General features: G+C 49.3%; 3 protein-coding genes across 3 annotated transcripts; 1 reads left to right on the top strand and 2 right to left on the bottom strand.

The window, feature by feature from the left end:
• Positions 1-565: 565 nt before the first annotated feature.
• P168DRAFT_297850 (uncharacterized protein) lies at positions 566-2,208 on the bottom strand (the record flags this gene model as incomplete). The annotated part of the gene is made up of 2 exons (XM_024838209.1): positions 566-1,012; positions 1,081-2,208. The coding sequence occupies 2 exons, from the start codon at positions 2,206-2,208 to the stop codon at positions 566-568; spliced, it is 1,575 nt and encodes a 524-aa protein (XP_024691522.1).
• Positions 2,209-4,265: 2,057 nt separating this feature from the next.
• Positions 4,266-5,319, top strand: P168DRAFT_319471 (TFIIIC subunit 6 family protein; the record flags this gene model as incomplete). Its single annotated transcript, XM_024840281.1, has 2 exons — positions 4,266-4,394; positions 4,474-5,319. 2 exons carry the CDS (start codon positions 4,266-4,268, stop codon positions 5,317-5,319), a joined length of 975 nt encoding a protein of 324 aa, XP_024691521.1.
• Positions 5,320-5,488: 169 nt separating this feature from the next.
• On the bottom strand, positions 5,489-6,696 carry P168DRAFT_319470 (uncharacterized protein; the record flags this gene model as incomplete). The annotated part of the gene is made up of 2 exons (XM_024840280.1): positions 5,489-5,548; positions 6,517-6,696. The coding sequence occupies 2 exons, from the start codon at positions 6,694-6,696 to the stop codon at positions 5,489-5,491; spliced, it is 240 nt and encodes a 79-aa protein (XP_024691520.1).
• Positions 6,697-14,454: the final 7,758 nt, after the last annotated feature.

The following is a 14,454-nucleotide window of genomic DNA, read 5'->3' as shown; positions in this document are numbered from 1 at the left end:
TGTTATACTACGAGAATTGGATCTGCTACAGGATTGGACATCTAAAGGTACCGTAGACCGAGAACCTCACGCACTAACGTATTTACCCAAAATCATTATTCAAGTCTTCACATTTAGCACCGTAGCTCCACAACGCCATCATTGCCTTCCTACCAGGTGGGGCGAGAGAAGCGCGAACTCCCCCGACATTCCCAAGAGCACTCATCTAGTGGAGAAAGCTCTTTCCATCACCCTGCACTCAGTATTGATCATGTAACACGTTTCCGTCATAGCCGTTCGTTCTCAACAACCTCCCAACCAACTAGCCATCTAGGCGATAAGAATGGAAGAAAGGATAGAGCAGTAAGAAAGAAAAAAGAAAAACAAAAGCTCATGGGGTATACCCGACATAAAAATAGCACCAGGAAGCAAGCCAAAACAGAAGATCCAGTCCCATGAAAGTAGGCCAGCCAAAGGGAATAATACCAGACGGGGCCCGACAAATTTAGGAAGGGTATGACGGCGGCGTACTGGAATTAGAACTGCAGCATGCGGTCTAAGAATATCGTAAGACACGTTACCCTCTCTATGAGAGGTATTCTGCGGGGTCAGGGTTGACCCAACGCTTGGCCCGTTTATGCTCCCCAACATAATCCTTGATCACGCATGGACTCGTATCCGGTCCCTGGCAGACCCTGCGACGATTGAGGTGCTTGAACCGGGGCCCCACGGGCCCATTCACGTAATGGTACTGTCCTGCGAACCGATATTGTCGCTCGTCACCAAGCGGGTAGAACTTATCACCCCAGTGGCCTTGGAAGTAGAACCATCCCGTCGGGGAAGACGGGGTGGCCGTGGAAGCGCGCAAGTCATCTTCGCCAAAGTCATACGTGTACGAGTGGGAATTCAGAAGGGGATCCCACAGCGGCCCACGATCGGTCCGGTCGTGGAGTAGCCCCCAGGGCAAGATGTAGGAGTGGATGCCTGGGGTGGCATACATGGCATGGGTCCCCGCGGCGGAGTAGATGACCGGCTGCAATCGATCACGGTTAGCACTTCCCGAACGTGGTCCGGGTGAGTGGGGAGGGGGGGTGGGCTTACCCGTTCGCCGATCTTCTCAACGGCTTCGTAGCTGTACGCCTCCCCTGCCGAGTGTGCGCTGAAGAAGAGTGCCTTGGGCTTTCCGTGGTGGAATCGGACCAGACAGTGCTCCCAGTCCCCAATGTGGTTTCCAAACCGTACGTTCAGGACCACATTCCCGAGATTGAAGCTGTAGAAAAAGAACCAGAAGGCATCGATGATGCCGCTTCCCTTGTCCATCACCAGCAGGATGGCCGGTGCATCACTGCGGCCCTTGGACGTCTCGGCGTGAATTGGTTCCCCGCCATACCGCTTTCGAAGCTCATCACGCACAATCTCGTCATCTTTGAAATTGAGGATGTCTTCTGGCTGGGGGTAGCCAAGCGCATCCGGGGACATGCCGTCGAGGTCCTCGTCCGCTAGTTGTGCCGCGTCATACCATTTCGCCCGCTCCTCAGGGGTATCGTCCGGGATTCCCCCGTCAACGCGGCCATCCCAATCCGCCCAAGATTGTTCGACATCACCGCTGGGGCTTCTTGGGATATTCTTCTCGCCTTCCATCCAGGGAGGACGGTCCTCCACGTTGTCATTGCTGGTCAGGAACACAGGATGCCCATCCTGCCACTGGTTCAACTCATCCAGGTCCTCCAGAGAGGGGTGCTGCTCTTGGGACTGAATGGGAGTATAGTTCAGCGTCGGGGTGACGTGGTAGAGATGCTCCGCGATATCGCCCGGCCAGAATTGCTCGTCCGAGAACAGGTGGACGAGAGGCGCATACCGGAAGACATAGTCGGGGATGAGGCGACGGGAGCGTTCCGCCTCGTCCCACGTCTCGTCGACAGCGTCTGTCCCATTCCACCAATACGATCGCCACGGCTCAGCGTCTTCTTCCTCATCCGCTGAGGGGGGACCCCGCTGGCCGAAACGGGGACCAGCGGGGTGGAAATGAGCGGTCCCACAAAGGCCGAGCCAGCGACAAGCTTTCCGGTCCAGCCAGGAGGGGGAGGACGCGATCCAGTGCTTCTCGTCGTTGTCTTCGGCCGACCAGACAAACGCGCGCGGGTTGACGGCGCGGACCGCACTGTTGACGGTGACATACGCAATCAGCGACGAGAGAATGACGATGGCGGCGGTGGCCTTTTGCACCATCTGCTGTCCAAGACTGGGATGAGCCGCGAGGGCGGAGTCGGACGGTGACTGGGGATGACCGGGCCGTTCGACCTCCTTGGTCGCCGCGGGAAGCGTGGCGGAGTCGGCGGTAGCGATGACAATCTTCCCGGTCGGGGTACCACCGTCAGGCCGAGAGACAATGGGGATTGTCAAGGAGGACTCCGCGGAAGGGATGAAGAGCAAAGGACCCGGAGCATGGGATCGAGGAACGGGATTACAGAATACAAGGTATAAAAACAAGGGAAAGAGATAGCAAGAAAAGCGAGACCATCGGGCAGCCAGGCCCGGAAGCAGAGGAGGAGGCCACACTATAATAAGGGAAGCACGCACGAAGGCATTGTCCCGTCAGCAGTGGTCGAGAACAGCTGTGGGAACAGCACGGTTACCGAGTCCAGCAACGAACTCTATGAGTGGGGGAAGGAGGGGGCGACACGAGCCATTGACACTGGACTAGACTGAAAGAAAAAAAGAAAACCATAAAAAAAGGGAGAAAAAGACTAATTACAATGAAGGATACAGGGGGTTATGTGACAGATGACTGGGCAGGAAAGAAGGTGAGACCGGGAAAGACGGATGTGGTTTAGGAAGTGTCGAGATAGTGGATAATTGGGAAGGAAGAGTCCAAATCAGAACAAGCATTAAATAGTAAAAAATAAAAAATAATAAGGAATGATTTCTCAAGAGACCACAAGGAGGCAAGATAGTCTGCCAAGGTCCAGTTTTGATGAGTTGGAATGAAATGCAAGAAGGGAGGTGTAGAAAACGGAATGGAAGTCGACGGATGCATCTTGACAGAGCATCCAGAACGAGCGGCGATCAGCCGTGGCCCATTCTTCTGACTTGGCTTCCGCCCACTGCCGGGTGGCCAATTATGTATGTACCAAAGACACGGGGTCACCGACGTAGTGGAGAGATAAGAATGAAGCATGGGGCCAAGGATTAGAAAGCGGAGGTAATTTCAATCATTCATGCCCCATGACAGTTCTAGCAGGGCACGCAAAAGGCAGAGAACAGAATTGTCAAATGAACGGCGACCACAACTCTTTCATGGCCCAAGATGAAGGATTCCAAATCACCAGGAAAAGAAAAGAGAGAACTCACTCAGGCTGGCTGATGGGGGGTATGGATGATAAGTCGAACAATGACCTTCTCAAGTATGGAGTAGACCATAAAAATGGGTCCGACGATAGATGAGATCGAAAGAGGGACGAGCTGGTGGTCTTGATAGAGGATTGATATGCGGAAGGTTGAGGTGGTATTGATTTAGTTATGGTATCACCACCATCACCGCCGTCAGTTCCCACTAAAAAGGCGGGGAGAGAGGGAGAAACAGAGAGAGAGAAAGAGAGAAAATGCCGGAAGAGAGAGGCGGTGGTAAGGCTGATGTGATGTCGGTCAGTAAGCCCACAGTTGTCGTACCTGAGACAGAACAATGGACTGTGGTCGGTACCTATTGGATGCGGAGTCAGTCAGAAGTGGATCAGGTCGGATGAGGGGGCGTCTGTTAAGTCGTTTCGACCGTGGAACCATCACCGTACCAAGAGAGCGGGGGACTCGGTCATCATTCCAGTTGAGAGACCGGATGCCAAGGGGGGTCTGTGAGGTCTCTCTTTCCCTCTCCTTTGTTCCCTCTTCAGATGTAATGACGGAATGAGGAGGAATGGAGAAGTGGGGAAGATGACGACGGATGGAGTGAGGTTGATCAGATCGAATCCTATAGTTAGTATGGATTATGTCAGCAGACGCGAATCATCCCGATACGCTCGGGCCAATCAGAACCCACTGATCTGCAGCCCGTCACCGCCTCAATATGGAAGGTTTGCCTGAGGCGGGATTCAGGTGTCCATCGGTCTTGGCGCGTGTGGATCAAGCTTGTCGCATTGCCGCATCCCAGTATATGACTTTTCACAGCTTACTTTACTCACCTTATCCTTCTACATTATCTTCAGGATATATCACTCACTACGACCGATCAATTGCATGTATTCTGCCAGAAATTTCATGGAATTATAAACAGCTAGCAACCTGCTCTGACCATGCAGGCGCATCCAGAGCCAGCGTCGGTGCTGGATCCGGCCTTGCTAGCGGACACTCACCTGCAGTATGACCAGGATCTGGATTCGGACTACGAGTATGAATATGAATACGACGAACAAGAGACTGAGGTAAAGCTCGCCAAAAGAATTACATGATAGACCAAAAATTCTACGACAGTCCAGCTGACCCGTGAATTTCCCCCAACAGACCTTCTACCTCAACCTAGACCTCACCTCTCACAACGGGCCCATTCGGCCACCGCGCAAAAGGCACGACCCGACCTCCTCAACCTCCACCCCCGCGCAATCCTCCTCCGCATCAGCTCTACCCCCGCAAGCCGACGAGAACGAGTCCACCCTAGCAAGCACCGAAGTGGACCAGACCCCCGCAGAACGAGTACAGATCCTCGGTCTACACACGCGCAACCCCATCGTTTCCTACCAGAACCAAATCTTCAGCTGCTCCTGGGCCGACCAGATAGGCACAGAGCTACTCTTCACCCAACCCGAGCCTGCGCCCGCACCGGAGCCCGAGCCAGAACCAGATTCAGAGCCCCGAGCAGCCCAGATCACCCCGCTCAAACACACCAAAGACTTCGACCTCCTCGCCGCCAACAGCGTCAAGATCCTCGGCCGCAAAGCGAACCTCATCTCCAGCGCCGGCCCAGCAGGATCCATCCCCGCCGATCCATCCACCACCTCATCCGCAGACGGCGTCACCGGCGGCGCATCAACACCCGGGCTGCCTCCCACGCGCCGAACAGGTCCCGCAAGCACCAATACCAACCAAGCGCGATTCCTAGATCGCCTGATCAGCCTCAAGCAAGCCAAGGGCGAGACGGACCCCGTGCGCAAAGTCTTCAGCCTCAAGCGCACGCAGAACCTGGAAGACCGCTTCCGAGGCTGGGTGCAGACAGACGAGCAGCTAGCGGAGATCTCTCGGCTCAACGATGCCGCCACACAAGGGAACACCGACGCTATCGCGCAACTAGAACATCTCTACGCGCAGATGGGAAGCCGAGAGGCTGATGAAGACGCGCCTCCAGAGCGTTGAATCTAGCCTAGCCCTTCACCCGTGGCCCGTATTCGCCGTTACTCGGACATATGGCAATTCTAGATTTTCCTTGAACTCACTGGAAATGCCTCCGCTCCGGTTCTCCGTCCGTCGGCTTTACTCCCAGCATCAGGGCCAATCGCCGATTATCGCCACCCGGTCGTATTTATCACGTGACAATATCCGCCGAACCGAGGATGTTCAGAACAGCCCGCCTGATTAGCTGCTGCTAGCTAGGTATTAGCATATCGCCGCGTATCGTCCGCCCGCGCGCCCGCGCGCCTAACAAACACCTCGGGCCTCGTTTCGCATGCGAGATTCATTTCCACGGGAGTGTAGTGGTCTAGTCTAGGCTTCCGTTGTTTTGTTTTCTCAGCCTGATAGCTGACCCCACCGAACTTGACGGAACCGGTTTCGTTCGTTCGTCCGTTCGTTCTTTTGCCTGCCCATGGGATGGCGTCATGGTTTGGTGGTTTTTAGGTGACTCACTTTGCTGAGCCTCATGTCTCCTGGCGTGAATGAAGCTTGGCTTGAGGCTGTGGGAGAGATATTAGCTTAGCTTAGCTTGGCTTGCTTCTTTTCTTTTACTCCCAATAGGTGGCAAACGCTCCTCTAAACCTGTCATATCGATAGTTATCCAATGATGATCTCTCGCGGTGCGCGAAGCAGACATGTCATGTCATGTCATGATAGTTCGAAATAGAAAGAAAAAGTCAAGTTAGCAGATATTGATTAGCTTGTTATTGGTGTTATTGGTGTGAGTGTCAGTGTAAGTGTAGGTGTGAAAGCGTATAATCTAATACCGTATCCCATTAAGAGTAAAAAACAAACCCATTCCATGACATTTGCTTTTCCTTCTTCCGATTTTCCTTCCCTTGCCTGTCCTTTCCTTTCCTTCCATTTCCCATACTGTATCAAGACAAACAAACAAACCCATGAAACAAACGCGCAGACCGACTGGAATGGACACATCGCTAAAGAGAGAGAAAAACAACTAGAAAGAAACAAGAACCCCATATCCATCTGTAGTAAAAAACGAGAACCCAAGTGGCCAAACGAAGATCAAGCAAAGGAGGGCGCTATCAGACTTGTCTGTCTTGTCGGACCAAGTCACTGAAAACAAGACGTATTCCAAATTCAAGCCCGTTTGGCGTCTATCGTCGGTCCCCAGAATGATGTTGCGCCTTGCGATTCAACAGGAGACGGAGGCGGGGGTGGTGGTGGGAACTCCAGGTTTGCTTGGGGGTTGAGTTCGAGGTTGATGGACTTGGGGACTTGACTGGAGGCCATGATGGCGCGGGAGATGTCTTGTGTGAAGGTGGAGGGTGTCATGATCGTCGGAGGACTGCGACGAGGGGCGGCGACTGGGGTGGCCATTGTGCTTGTTTGGAGGTTGATTATGGATTAGGAGTATAGTTGATGGTTGAGAGTAGGTAAGGGTGGCGAGACCAAAAGTCCTAAGACAATTTGGGAAGGCGATAGAGTCTGCCAAAGGAGGAGAGGAGATCTTTTGAAAATATCGAGAGTCTGAAAGCTTGGTTGGTTAGTTCATTCTTATACACTCCCGTCATGGTTGCCGCATAGTATGATGTAGGTACTAGGTAGGGCTCCGATATACAAGGCTCCGGAAGCCCCCGAACAAGAGCCTTCCGCAGCAAACGCAGGGAACGGCATGGGGATGATGTAATTCCGGCATATTATTTTGATCGCAAATCTAGAACGACTCACTTTTCAGTTTGAAATCAATTTTCTGTCAATGCTGTGATGTAATGGGAGACGGCTGTCATCCACGGTAACCGGCTGGCAAGGAGACACGGCACGATGATATCTTCGGTACGGGCGTGAAAAAAAAAAAACAAGAAAGATAAGAACCGGTCGACAGAGGACAAACGAGGGATTTATGAGGCCGCCCAAGTAATGCGCTGGGGTCGGTTTCAAAATACGGTGTAGGGGAAGGGGGTGGGTGTACGGGGGCCAGAGTGTCCTGGCTTAAAATAAGTATGGAAGAAGTGAGTAGTGGCGGTCGTCAGTGGTAACTCCGATAGGCAGAAATGGATGATTTGTTGTCAATCAAAGAAAAAAAATAGGATCAAATAAAATAATCAAAGAGAAATCAGGTGTGACGGAGAAGGAAGTGATCTCGGGCAGAGACAGTTGGCTATATAGCAGGATCGAGGGCCACGACTCTTTTTATCCGGCGGTCGACGGTGCTGATAAACAAATAATAAAATCGAGACCGAAAAATCAATCAAGGATCCAAATCAAGCAATGGCCGAATGAGAAGATCAATTCCACTGCCAGCGATGCTTTCCATCCCTTTTGTGCCAGACGGACGATGAACCAATAGTTCCCAGGAGGAGCGATCGTCTCCTTGACTAAAATCCCTAACTCCAACGCCTCGCTCCGTCTCCTCACTTCAGCACTTTGTCGGGTATCCAGGACGAGGCGGAGTGTGCACCGACTAGTGTGGGTTTGTGTTGCATGCTTGCCACGACGACGGAACGGAAGTGCGGGAACTGGGGAAGTAAGTCCCGGTGGGGGGGGAGAGGCGAAGAACCGGCGAAGAACCGAAGGGATCCATCAATTCGGGGATAGGGAGGGGGCTAAAGGAACGGGGCGTTGTGGAATGATCAATGAATCATGGATATTATGGGGAAACGTACGTGTTTATGGGGTTCGGATTGTGGGGGGAGGCGGAAAGGGCAGGGAATCCGTCAAGGGGAGAGGAGAGAAGGGGTTGTACGTATCATTCAGGTCCCTAGGTTGGATAGGTTGATAGGGAGATATTCAGAATATTTTGGATTCCCAGGAACTGAAATCATCTGGTTCTTGGTATCTGGATGGATCAAGAATCAAGAACTCAACCTGTCGGAGTATTCAAGGACCTTTGATCATCTGTTGGATCGGACAAAAGTACCCCAGGAGGGTATTAAATAATGCCTTACTTATTTACCTCTCAATACCGGCCTCAACAATCTAATCAATATCCAGGAGGGAGGATGGCTGGTGTGGCTGTTTTCAGTTCTACAGGGGTGCCACCCGCAATTCCGGGGTCTTGTTTATCTATTTATTCTCTTGACTGATATTTTATTCTTCTTGACTTACTTGAACTGACTCCATTTTAACCTTCCTTTGAGTTTCAATTTTGTCTGATTTATTTATTTATGTTGTTGTATTTTTTTATCTATTTGTTTATTCTCCCCTTTGATCCTCGGCATTGCTGTATGGGGCGATCCTCCGGGGCTAACCAGACTGTCGGGGATCAGTGGCTACAGTGGCTAGACTCAGTAGACTCCCCGGATGTCCGTCATTAATATCCGGTCATTCTTTTCTTTTCTTTTCTTGATTTATTTTATTATTTTCCTCGTTTTATGTTTGATTTGTGATCCCCCTATATATCTCTTTCTTTCTTATTCTTTGTTTGTTTGTTTATGATATAAATTAATCAGTATCACATGGTCCCGTTTACCCCTTCGGCAGGAAGCAGCCAGCTTTAGGTCCTGTGAAATCTGATCTCTAAATTACGGCTGAAACCGTCCTTGGCCCTCTGCTCCATGGCTAAAAAGGAGCTACACTAGGTAGTACAGTACAGTTCTACGGGTAAATGTCAATGACAATCTCCCTCCGGAGGATGGAGATTCCCTGACATATACTTCAGCTCAGCAGTAAATCATAGAGACCCCTTGTAGCATTCGTCTCTTGATTTCTGCATAATATTGTGCTATGTATTTCCAACCCTGCGCTTCCATACTTATTGGATCTCACGCTCTGCAATCGTCCTTTGTGCAGTACTAGCTCAGAAATACTAGGATCATCTGCCCGGTATACCACGGAGGCTACTATTCTCAAAGCTGCACTTATCTGTGATATTACTATACTCGCGCTCCGAAGAGTACGTATACCGCGAGTCCAACACCGAACTTCCATAAAATATACTAGTCAGAGCCAAAGTACGCATCCCCACTAGGATATCACATCTCTACAAATGACCGTTATAAGATACATCACAAACTAGATCAGAGTGGTTTTTATACTGTTGGTTGCCAATGTCAGAGAGGCACCTACCAATCAGATCAGATGGATCAGTTCTAGGATATACTAGACGAAATCAATAGGTCTTTTTGAGAAATATGGCCGCAGATCCATTAGAGCTGTAGAAGATAAGAGCTTCTAGAGGTGTTTTATTTGCCCGCTATGTGGGGGCAGTGTATTTACCACTTACCAGATATTAGTATATGGAATATCATATCTACTTGCACTTATAGAGCAAGCTATGGATATACTTGGATTCTTAGGGATCGAGCCATGAACCTGTCGTTATGGCATGCCCTTAGTTGAGAACTACTGACCTAGCTGATCAAGGCAACAGACTGGGTCAAGTAGATAGATAAGGATAGCAAATAATCTAGTTACTTGATATCACAAAATGGTTTACTCGTTCAGGGAGAGGATGCGCAAAGCTAGCTCAGCCAGGCTAATTCTGACCAAAGATGATGAAATGTCGGACTTTGAATGCGGGTTCTCAGAAACCGTTCATGATCCAAGTCTCAAGCTTCTCTTCGAGTGACTCAAGGGTTGATGCGGTTTTACCATGTAGTTGTATTACTACAGACGAGGTATGGGTTTGCTTGCGACACTGCGAATAATAGGAGAATACGAGAAAGATCAATCTCCCTCCACTGTGAAACACGACAAAAGTGACTAGTTTGAGGCAAGTAAACCGCAGAGACTTACCAACGCCAACGCCAACGCTGCTATCTTTCTATAACACCTGTCGCTTTCTTCCCGTTTTCAACCAGTCATGACTTTTCCTATGAAACCTTAGATTGATACATCCAAGTATGACCGTTATATATGTACTCAGAGCTTGACAAACGGTCCGTCACCCGCTTGTTGAAATGCAGGCGGTTCATTTCCTGGGACTAATAGGGAGATCTAGAGCTTTTGCAGTACATCACATACATGGAATGCTGCAAGACAGCTACGCCACTAGGTAGTGGGTAGGCAGTACGTATATGTCTCTAGGTACGGAGTAGTATGCACTGAGCCCTGAGTACCTAGGCTCAGTCACTTATGTTTAGAGTAACCTGATACGGATTAGGTTGTTTCGGTAAAAGCCGAGAAACAAGCCGTACCCTGCGCGTCCGATGAGGTCTTCACTGGATAATCCCTCCCAAGGATCTTGGGGCCATTCCAGTATTTCCTAGATCCTCCATCACGCCATCAAGAGGATGCGGAAAAGGAGAAGAAGAATATATTCACTCGGGAGGATACCGGATTTGTTCCATCCTCTGTCTTGACCATCTGCCATGTCTCAATCAGGAGGCTTTTCGTCAACTCCTACGCCACTATTTGCCCCATTGATCCAGTCGGACGTTGACGACTCTACATCATTTCTTCAGGTGGGGACGCCATCTTTCCGGACGGTTGGGATCTAGACTATCTTGCATAGTTTGTGGGTCAGACAGCAGAATCGGATTCTTGCTGGGCTGTGCTTCCCCCTGATCCTTCGCATTCTGACTGATCGCTTATCGCTTTATCGAGCTGTTATCAGACCCATCGGGATGCAGGGATATGCGATGCTTGGCCCTATCAGGACATATCTAAAGTACCGGGGCAGTGGGGTGGGGTAGATCGTATTGAAGAGCAGTGGGTGGATCGATCACCCGGATGTGTTATCCTTGCTCGTACTTTATCATGCTGTTGCCTTTGATTCTATCTAGCTTTTGGAATCTATCATTTCAGAAATACACAGAACGACTACTTGACCGCCAGTTGGCGCAGGTCACGAGGGAGCAATCACCGCCCAGTGAAAGTCAGGCGATGGTTGACTTGATAGCTGGTGTCCAAGGGTATCCTCATTGCGCTAGATTTAAGACTGACAATTTCACTTGTTGCATTTCGCTTGTTGGGACGTGCTCGGACTTATTCGAATCACGGTGCGTTGATTGAGGTCTGGGTCTAAGTCGGTGGCACCAATTGGTGGGTGTTCTAGTTCTAGACTGCCGTCCTAGTACCTATACCAGGTACCTAGAGATATGTATATCCCCTGTGAAGCTAACAGATCGTCGTTCGTCAGTATAGAATGTAATATATGCGGCAATTGATGAGTTTCACTATATCTTGGTAAGTGATCTAGGACTGGGTGACAATGCTCTCTGCATATCAAACCCCGTGCCCGGTTTTAGTTGCTTCCTTGTCTTTTCTTGCTTTGTTCCCCCATCTATTATCTTTTGAAACGGTTGGACATTTTCTTTCCCTCCCTGGGTATATCAGAACATCATCTCATAAGAAAGCTTATCATCACAGTAATAATGCTAGGTAGAATTGATAATCCCTTCGCTTAGCACTCTCCTGTGTAGCATAAGAATGCTAACATCATATAAAGAGCAAGTCCAATCAACAACAATATTTGTAGACCGCTGTTCTCAAAACATCTGGCACGATATGCGGTGAGACAAGTAACCTAACAGGGATGCAGCAAAACGGCTCAGGTCAACTTACTACTTAGTACTCCGTACCGGGGTAGATATATATATATCGAGATAAACACCTCAACACGTGGTTTTGTCCGCTGAGGGATTTTGACATCCTTGATCTTCTATCGAGCTATATCTTGACAAGTACCAAGTGAGATTATCTTCTATCCAGTTTATTCAATTATTCAACGTATGCTATTCATGCTATCAATTAATTTATCATCTACCGCATAGAGCGCAGCAATGTGTTGATTCGCTCAGGGCGTTCGTTATCAAGTCTGCATGATATGACCTGTCGTTTATTCTTGCTTTTGTGTATAATCATGCGTTCGTGGGCATCTAGGGTGCTACCCACTTACGTATAACTATAGCTATCTACATTACATCTGTGTGTGGCAGTCTGGTTTGTGCAGTCCTGATACTCACATGGTCTGGCATCTTTGACCTGTTTGAGTAATTCAGCCTCAAAGCTGATTGGTAGGGAGTAGATAGTTATCTGAATTATAGTGCATGCAACTTTTTCCTCATAAAGGAAAAATAAAGCAAAATATAAACAAGGCATACGACGTGGTCAATGACTACGAATGTAAACCACCATACTCAAATCACGCAAGCTGATACCACCTATCCATCCAACCATGGTAATAAATCATGAGGCCATCCAGGCAGCAAATGGCGTTGTCAATCTCACCCAGTAATATAGACCCTCAATGCTGTGATCTCCAGGTCTATCCTACCCGTGCCTGCAGGAATGTGCACCCGCCCCTACTCTACCTACCCTACCCCAGACAAATTGAAAGGCGTTCCGACCAACTGAAAGAACCCGATCGATTACCGACCCATTACCGAATCAGAGACAAGACACCGAAGCCCACCGACCGCCTCGGACGCTTTGACGAACGACGTTGGAGAAATGGCTAAGCCGTCGGCGAGCGGGCCGGGTTTCGATTACCTCATACGGGGGGGCGGACCCTTGACTAGACTATTGACTGTTTGATTTGGACTTGTTTGGACGTACAGTACAGTAACTTATTGTAGGGTACCTTGAGGTGGATATGTGGACCCCCATCGGCGGTGCTGGTTGGGTTGTTGGGGGAAAAGGCCCTGGGGCAGGGGGGGGCATATTAACACCGCGCGATTGGAAGCCCTGCGTTGCGTTGAAAAATTTCATGCGGGGCTAGACCCCCCCCGCCTTCGATGGTCTTCGATGCGTTGCGGATGAGGGTTTCCATGGGGTAATGGGAAATTATCCCCGGGTTACAGAATGAGTTATTTTAATAATGGGAACTTGGAATATGGTAATATCCCTTACTTGTTACTGGGTAAGTTGGCTTTGCCAAGTTGCTAATACTTTCCATGTAACGGGCTGTCGATGTGAGACTGGGGGCGGGATCACCCCGCAAAGTACGGAGTAGTAGTACAGTAGGATAGACTGGAGTATAGTATAGAGGACGGATAGGATAGACTCTGATCCAGGTACGGATCGCCGACCCCGCAGTCTGAAATTTCTGCTTGATTTGATTATTTGGTTTATTGTATTTCCTTGAGATATGTTCGTATGCATGTAGGTACCTAGGTACCTGCCTACCTAGGTAGTTGACTGGTTGATTTTGATCCAACCCGTAACAGATAGGAGAGTGAGATGAAGAAGAACCTGCATCAAGCACGACAGCCGAACTGACCACCCCAGGTGAGGCATTTTCTGGAGGTCATTACGCAGGAGAAATATGCAGAAACAATGGCATGCCACTGTTGGGGGGCATGATTTGCAGAGCACCAGCCACCATGACACATTAAAATGGTCTCCAGCCCTACTAAGTGGAGAGATCCATGGCCGGATATCAGCTGACTTGAATTATATTCGAATTATATAGGGAACTATTTGTGTCTTGAGACATAGTATGGTAGATAGACCTGTAGATATCCGTGGTAGATATCTGACTGTATTCTGCCATAATGTCTCGGTATCTATTGATAGAAAGTAGCATCACGTTCGGTGAAAATTCTGATCGGATTGAGGCAATTTCTTTTATTTTTGATTATATTTTCTAATATTAGTTTGGTATCATAAGAATGAATCCAAAGGTAGCCCAGTTCAAGACCAATAACGTTTAACTGATGAGGTATTTTTCCCACTCTTTGCCTCTCCGCCCGCCAAGCCATTCCTCTTTAGGCCACTCGCGGGGCCGCTTTCTGACTAAGGCTGGAATCGGTCGATGGGCCTTTCTGGCCATGATATCAGATCTCCACTTCTCTATCAATACCTTCAAAGGGAATAGAACAGAGGGGGGAAAAAAATAAGAAAAAAAAGGGGAAAAGAAGCAAAATGGTAGAGATAGAGAATGGAAGAAAAAACAAAGATCAATCCAATAGATAAGGAAAAAGAAAGGAAAAAAGAAAAGAGAGAAGAGAACGTGGGAATGGATCAACCATGGAATCCGATCCACCTTGTCCATGACCGGGTTAGTGTAGAGGATACTCAAGGTGGATCGAGTGTCATTCTCTGCCCAGTGCCGACTAACAACTACCCTGGCCCCCGGACCGGTCACTCACCCCGTGCCTGGCCGATCCGCATAGCACCGGATATGATGTCGTAACTTCATCCATCACATCGTCAACTTATATAAGAGCTGCTCTCCCCTTAGATAAACTTCCC

The sequence above is a fragment of the Aspergillus campestris genome (assembly GCF_002847485.1).
Source record: "Aspergillus campestris IBT 28561 chromosome Unknown P168scaffold_8, whole genome shotgun sequence".
NCBI classification, from domain to species: domain Eukaryota; kingdom Fungi; phylum Ascomycota; class Eurotiomycetes; order Eurotiales; family Aspergillaceae; genus Aspergillus; species Aspergillus campestris.
Note: the sequence above shows the minus strand (reverse complement) of the source record. Positions and strands in the feature narration are given on the sequence as shown.